The sequence below is a fragment of the Conger conger genome, chromosome 9, assembly GCF_963514075.1.
Source record: "Conger conger chromosome 9, fConCon1.1, whole genome shotgun sequence".
Classification (NCBI taxonomy): domain Eukaryota; kingdom Metazoa; phylum Chordata; class Actinopteri; order Anguilliformes; family Congridae; genus Conger; species Conger conger.
This window is the reverse complement of record NC_083768.1, coordinates 5,319,788-5,327,285: the sequence shown is the minus strand read 5'-3', so window position 1 is coordinate 5,327,285 and position 7,498 is coordinate 5,319,788. Positions and strand designations below refer to the sequence as shown.

The 7,498-nt window shown below is 40.7% G+C and overlaps 1 protein-coding gene across 2 annotated transcripts; it reads left to right on the top strand.

Moving 5' to 3' along the window:
- Nucleotides 1-1,397: 1,397 nt before the first annotated feature.
- On the top strand, nt 1,398-5,663 carry LOC133136948 (glucagon family neuropeptides-like). Of its 2 annotated transcripts, XM_061254840.1 has the most exons (6): nt 1,398-1,682; nt 2,131-2,232; nt 3,468-3,494; nt 3,668-3,802; nt 4,197-4,286; nt 4,590-5,663. In XM_061254840.1, the coding sequence occupies exons 2-6, from the start codon at nt 2,132-2,134 to the stop codon at nt 4,771-4,773; spliced, it is 537 nt and encodes a 178-aa protein (XP_061110824.1). In that variant the 5' UTR covers nt 1,398-1,682; nt 2,131; the 3' UTR covers nt 4,774-5,663. The 2 variants fall into 2 exon arrangements, with proteins under 2 accessions (XP_061110824.1, XP_061110825.1); XM_061254841.1 differs by lacking the exon at nt 3,468-3,494.
- The last annotated feature ends 1,835 nt before the right edge of the window (nt 5,664-7,498 follow it).

The following is a 7,498-nucleotide window of genomic DNA, read 5'->3' as shown; positions in this document are numbered from 1 at the left end:
CTAACCGGACGCATTTGAACATGATAGGTATCTGCTGTAGCTTAAGAAATTATAAAACGAAATATTTAATCGAGCATTTCCTGATCTTATAAAGTTATTGCAGACTGACTAAATGACTTAATTAAAGGGAAATGTTCTCCATGGTGTGATACAGCAGTGACAGTTGAAGTGTCCAGTGAAGCGTTCACAAGTAAAAAGGATGAAAAAAAAAATTCGATGGCCATTTGGCGGCGCTCTCTACTTAAATAACTGAAAATAATTTAAAGATGGATTTTTACGTCATATTCCCGGTCGGCCCTGAATTCAGTTACAGAGAAAAATATGCTTATGGCAGTCCGTCGTCACGTGATGTCACTGTATGCTCGTGTCACATGATCTCACTGTACGCTCACGTTCACATTGAAATGAACAACTATTAACTTCATATATTAAAACTTTTAAAACTCAAACATGTGTATAACATCTAACAGCCCAACAATGAAACACATATAGCCCAGTACATCACAATATTACGCCGAAACTACCTGTGTGTATATTGCTACATAGGCCTACGTAGTCTACTGTTTCAATATTTTTGTTTTTCAAATTCGTTCATATGAGGGAAATGTTATAATAATGTTTTCAATAAAATGTTTGCAATATGCCCATCCTGTTAGAAAATTATACGGTGTTAAGCCCTACGTTACGGGTTATTTTCTATAGGCTAGAAGTTCGTTTAAAAAAAAATATTTTATTCAGCTAGTGTTGGATATGCCAACATTGCATTTGTCCAATCGAAGAAAACTTTAGGCAAGAAAATGCCACCGGAGAAGGGCTCTTAGAACCCAGTGTAAAACATTTGAACTGATGTACCGACACGCGCAGATTTGACCGTTACCGAAACGCCTACGGTCTTCGCTCATTTCAGCACAATCTGAAGGAACAGCGCCTTCCGTTAACGGGCAATCAACTTACAGCAACTCCACTCCTGTGTCATCTGCGAGCGTTTAGAGATCAAACACGTATCACGTATCTATCTCCAGTAACCGCGACGTTTATTCGCGGCCGTCACCCGGTTAGATAATAAAGTAATCACCTTTTTAAAAGGGCTTTTAGCGCGAGGAAATGGGTGGGGCACAATGAGACCGCCCACGAAAATGACCTGAGCTGACCGTAAAAGAACATTAGGAAATACACCAGCATTCTTTTGTGGTCTGAAAATATTGTTTTGACCTAAACTTCCATATGCGGCATATGACTAGTTCATGGATGAGAAAAGAACTGCTCGAGCATATTCCGGGAGGAAGGGTCGATGACGTCTGTACCACCCTTAATGTGACTTAAAGAAAAAAAAAAAAAAAAAAAAAAAAAAAAAAGGCAAGTCACTGGATTCATGGATAAAATCCGTGAGAATCTGAGCGTAGAGACGAGTGTTTCGGATAAAGATATGCAGACAGACCTAGGCTCTGATTTTGAAGAAACTGCGCTTCCTGCAGAAATATAGACTATTAGTTTCATTCTGTAAATAGAGTCGAGCCTGGACGCGTTCAGGGCAGCGCTGGGAACGACAGAGCTTCAGAGAAGTGCTGTGAAGAGAAAAGGTTTTTTTTCTTTTTTCTTTTTTTTATTTTTTTTTTACAATTCATTCAGTGACTGCCTCGCCCGGATTGCATCCGGCACCGAACACTGTCTACCTACAATAGGTACGTGATTACCTTCTTGAAAGTCTAGCAATGCGTTCAATTTGAGAAATATTACAGAAGTTCAAAGTACAGCCTACGTTGCGAAGGCGTATATTTTGTTGAGACTAGATTATTTATTGTAGATAATTATCTATAATCGGCCACGACTGCAGGGCAATCCAGAAAGTTTTTAGCGTGGTTGAAGCGAGAAGACGGTTCGATTTTGTTTCACGGAATTTCAGTGGGTTATCTTTGGCGTATGTACATTTTTTTTTCTGACGTGTATGTAATTTTAGAAACAAACCAGAAAGTAACGGTTCTTTGCTCAGTAACGGGATATCCTACTGGTTTCGCCTGAGATTGCCTTGCTCTTTGGACATTACATATAAATGCATTGCATGCTTGCTGAAGGTACCTATGTTGCATTTGTTAGTTTCTCATATGTAACTTTCTGACGCTTCTTTCGCAGAATGACGATGTCTAGTAAACCGACTTTAGCATTGTTCATCTATGGAATTATAATGCATAGCGCCTATTGTTCCCCGGTCGGGCTCGACTACCCCAGACTTAGGTAGGTAATATCACATCATTTTTTTCTATATTGCTAAGAAATGTCGATGTAGTGTTTATGTATTTCAATCACAGTTGGAAGTTGCTTTTTGACGAGTGAGTTACAACTATTGAAGGGGCAAGCCTGACTAATTAAACCAGATACATTTCTCACTGTAATACAAATCAACACAACAATACAATGAAACAAACATGCCCATGTTTCGTTAGTTAGTGAGAACTGTCGTTCGTAATATTGCATTTTATTATTATTATGTTAGATTAACAGAAACATGAAAAAACAATATCACGATGATTGTCATTTTATTTACACACATCGTCTTTCCGGGTGGTATCGATATTTGCAAGTATAGCCAATTGAATCTCAGAATTGAAGTTATTGAACGCGGATGGCGCAAAGGCATCCCTAGCAGGTAGCAGGGGGGAAAACAGCGCCGCTGGGCACGCGCAGACGCAGAAGTTGACAGGAATGCGCGCGCCCTGAGAACCCGTCACGGCGGAGGCCGGCCCCCCGGGGCGGCAGCGGAATGGCGTCATCGCCAGGGCGAAAAGTCGAGGGAGTGGAAACGAGAATTATAAATCACTATAGACGCCAGGTTTTACACCACAGAGAGTACCTGCACCACTATCTCTCTATTTATGCATTTGCTCCGTCATAATTGTTATAATAATAACAACAACAACAACAACAATAATATTATTATTAATAATATTATTATTATTATTATTAATAATAATAATAATAATAATAATAATAATAATAATAATAATAATATGCACCATGTACCATTAGTTCCATTTATCGTCCCCTGAGCTGAGATTGAGATGGTTCGAATTTACATTTTTTACAAAAATGAGTTAGTGTCATAAATATGTTGTTTTTTTGCGCATTAAATACATGTGTGAAGTTTTATACAAAAAGACTGTTTAAAAGTATGAAATGTGACATTTAAAAGGACTTATCTGCCTGAAGCCCAATTCATTGTGAAATCTTTGAAGCTCAAAACTACTCAGAACACAGATAGAACCTTCTCATTCTGAGCTCACGAGTTTTGGAGATATTTTGGCTTGTCATCTAACGGCAAACTTGCCACGATAAAGGGCTGCTCCTCTGACAGGTCCCATCGAGCATATTAGTCACGAGACTGGTGCCCCCCCACTGTTGTAATGGATGCAAACTGCTTTTACATTTTTGAACTTTTCTTTTATACTCTTTTCGTTCTGTCTCCCTTCTAGCATGCGTTTTAACGTTGGTGTATTAAAGTAAGAGGCACATCTCAAACATTTATTTGCTTTATGTATACGTGTTAAACGTTAATTAACTTGTCCGCTTGACCATATAATATATTAGATAATTTTATTTTTGCAATTCATCATGAATTTGTTGCCGTTGACACGAAGACACAAAAGCATTGACCCCGGTTGTTTAATTTCAGACTTGAAAACGAGGTTTTCGACGAGGATGGAGATACTTTTGCGGACTTGGATTTTGACGGAGATCAAATTGCCATACGAAGCCCCCCTTCACTGTTTGACAACGTGTACACATTATACTACCCACCAGAAAAGAGGTAAATGGTCTTCATTTCGAATAACATATGTATATATGATAGGCCTACATTGAACTTTCTGTTTTATGTTAAACGTGTGCAATCAATCTTTGTTGTAAGTTTTACGTTATTTAACCGAAAGCGTCACAGTTTATTAAAGAGCCTTTATCTTGAATAATAAGTAGACGTGTTCATATAACATAGATTTATTACAAATAAGTAATTTAGATTAATTTAGAGGTAGGCTAGGCTTCCTTAATATAGTATGTGTGTGTGTGTGTGTGTGTGTGAGAGAGAGAGAGAGAGAGAGTTATTACTCGTAGTCGATCCGACTTTTTCAAAGGTAATAATTCAGTTGCTGTGGTCTATATTTGGCGCTTACTGACGCGCTATATTTGGCACGTTATCACCATAGATCTGAGAGACACGCAGATGGAATCTTTAATGAAGCCCACGGGGACGAGCTTGGCCAGTTTCTGCACTCTATGGTGGCAGAGCGCGCAGGGTAAGAGCATTGTCTTCAGCTTTCCTCTCGACCTGCAGTTTTAGCGTTTCTATTCGCACCTGTCCCAACACCTGTGCCACCACGGGCGTTTCTTTATTCATTTCCTCCAAACGCCCCGGGCAGCGAACAGGAAACATGTTTTTATTTATTTTGTCTTTGTGTGCTGGCGCGCCAGGGATTCACTGATAAGTGATCACTCCAAATTTGTACTTGAGCGACTTCCTTCAAACCTACAACCTACTACTAAAGTGTTGGCTGAAACAGTTTGGTTTAACGAACATCCCACTTTTTTTTGTCTTGCAGCGGAGGCGGTGTCAAGGAAGGCGACAACGAACCGATATCCAAAAGGCATTCTGACGGAATCTTCACGGACAGCTACAGCCGTTACCGAAAGCAAATGGCCGTGAAAAAATATTTAGCGGCGGTACTGGGAAGAAGGTACAGACAGAGAATTAAAAACAAAGGTCGTCGCTTTTCCTTTTTGTAGCGTTAACAATCCAAACAGCCTGTCAGGCCCTATAAGATCAAACCATTCTGAGCAGTGGATTGCGCCCGTGTTCTTTAAACATGTATTTATGTATGAAGTAAAGCCATTAAAATGAATATTTTAATAATATTATTGTTTTTCTTTTGTACAAAAAAAAGCACTTGAGACCGCACACATATACTTTGTGGACCAATCTTGTAGGTAATTAAATCTATGGCTATGTATGTAACATAAAAAAGGAGAGAAAAAAAACCCCCTACAGCTTTAACGTTATTCGACTATCATTTTACATTCTTACACGTATACCGGACACGAATAGATTGAAAAGACAATCAAAACATTTGATACTTCGAGTTACCCCTTCAGAGAATTCTATACGGAACCGTTCATTCAGTCCACTGCCGTAATGCGCAGTGCGTGATTTAGGCGCTGCTTTGGGAAGTTGTAAAAGGCTTTCGCTCGGACTTCTAGCGAGTTCTACACCCCTCTATTCTTTCTGTACTTGCCTCATCCTCCACCATGGGCCCTCAGTTGCAGACATAACCGCCAGGCTTCAGTTTCGTTCTCAACACGAATAACAATATACTTAACTGTGTACTCTATTAGGTATACGACTGTACGCGCCATTTCCCAGAGGCAAGAGGAAACCTCTTAACCGATTTTTCGGATCCACCCGCGTGTAGCCTTCCGAGCTGCGCCTCTCACTGGAAAGGTGGATATCCTCGACTAATCATGCGCAATTAGTCTCCCAGTGCAACCCCGGTGACAGACGCAGCTGTTAGGAAAACTTAGAAACGCATGAATGTCTCTCTCTCTCTCTCTCTCTCTCTCTCTCTCTCTCTCTCTCTCTCTCTCTCTCTCTCTCTCTCTCTCTCTCTCTCTCTCTCTCTCTCTCTCTCTCTACGTCTCCCTCTTCCTAATTTATCCTTCAAAAGTATGATTAGCATGATGTTGAGAATGTTGGAGTCGCGACCCTGGCGCAAACTGCGCGAGTATAAACGGGATAACGGACTGTGTGATATGAATGATTATGTTCGGGAGAAGAGCACTGCACCCTCAGCGTTGTAGGTCTGCCCCTCCCTCATAATGCTTCGCTGTGTAACCTCTGTCCCGCGATTCGCTGAGCTGGTTCAGCCTTTACCCACTGCTGTGTGTCTTCTGATACTGTGCTCATCCAGATTTAGTTTTTTTTAAATATAGATGTCATTATGAGGCAGTTTCAGTTAATGCCAAACGTGGACTTGTGCTCCTGTCGGTTGTGAATTCAAACAGGGGCAGCCTGCAGCCGAGTGGTTAGCTAAGGTACATGATTGGGTACAGGGGCCCACAAACTTGGTGGTACGATCACCGGCAAGCCCACACTGCTCCAGGAGGGACTGTCTCCTGCTTAGTCTAATCAACTGTAGGTTGCTTTGGATAGAACCGTGAGCTAAATTACGTATAATGTAATGTGATCAACTCTCTCAGCCTTTTATCTGTATTTTGAGTTACGCTGGATTGATTTGTTAAGTTTAGCAATGGTGAGGATTTGTCATTGGTATGAAGAAAAAGAAAGAGTTCAATTGGTAGAGACAGGATAGAGAGAGGAAGAGACAGAAACAGGATAGAGAGAGGAAGAGACAGAAACAGGTAAAAGAGTGGAAGTCGCTTGAGAAGGGAAGAGTGTTAAATCAACACGGTGTTAAATAAGCTCTAACAGTGTACATATGGTCTTGCCATGGTCCAGAGTACTCTGTTAGTGTTTAATTAACACTGGCCATTTTACTGTGTCGACTTCCCTGTGCAGAGGCTAACAGACAAAACCCCATTCCAGCTAGTGTTTTGGGAAGCACTAGCTAAGGAGCTAACTCAAAATGGCCGACAGTGAGAGTCTTGCCAGACCAGTGGAGCCGTATAGACCTTCTAAATACCAAGCCCAATCAAGCGTGGACAGCCAGTATTATTTTAGCGAGATACACACAGCGCACATATCTGTCTGTTAGCTGTCCGTCAATCCCCGAGGTCCAGTGGATAAACCCCCCCCCCCCCCCCCCCAGCCCGAGTGGTATAGTGGTACAGGTATAGGCAGCGTGCCTTGCTTTTAAACGATCACAGACGGCTAATGTAGTGGCCCTACAATGCTGCACTCCATCGACTCTCCATTCCACCTTTCTGCTCTTGCTTTTCTGTGAGTGTGAAAGAATATATACACATATTTATATCTATATATATATTGCACCAGTATAACTCTTAGTGTTGTTGCTTTTTGCTGTCATTTATTTATTTGTTTGTTTTGAAGAATTCTGGAAAATGCTGTTTTTTTCCTTCCCCCATGAAAAAACAAACCTCTGTATATTTCTGAAAGCGCCAAAAGCCTTACTGAAAATGAAACTCAACTTTAAAATAAAGATGTGAAAAACCAATAGCAACCAGTGACATTATTATAATTCCACACAGGACCCCCCCTCTGGGGAACAGTTATTCATGTTGGAAAAAAAAACAAAAACAATGTGTTGTAAGATTTGTATGAATAAATTTTTGTAAACAACAAACGTTTGTCTTAATTTTTTCAACCATTTACTAGTAGACCTATTTTGAAACGTACCGTAGATTTATTGTTGTTTCTCATGTGATCTGAAAGTCCATCTCAACCCTTCCACCGTCTCACCCTTAGGTCCCGACCTTGAGAGAGGGGAGGAGGGTTTGTTCCCTGTACTAGACATTGTGGCCAATCTCTTTTCAGCTC

Coding starts and splice junctions, on each gene's coding strand:
- LOC133136948 (XM_061254840.1), top strand. CDS start 2,132: ATGACGATGTCTAGTAAACCGACTTTAGCATTGTTCATCTATGGAATT. Junction 2,233..3,467: donor CTCGACTACCCCAGACTTAG/GTAGGTAATATC, acceptor TCTCCCTTCTAG/CATGCGTTTTAACGTTGGTG. Junction 4,287..4,589: donor ATGGTGGCAGAGCGCGCAGG/GTAAGAGCATTG, acceptor TTTGTCTTGCAG/CGGAGGCGGTGTCAAGGAAG.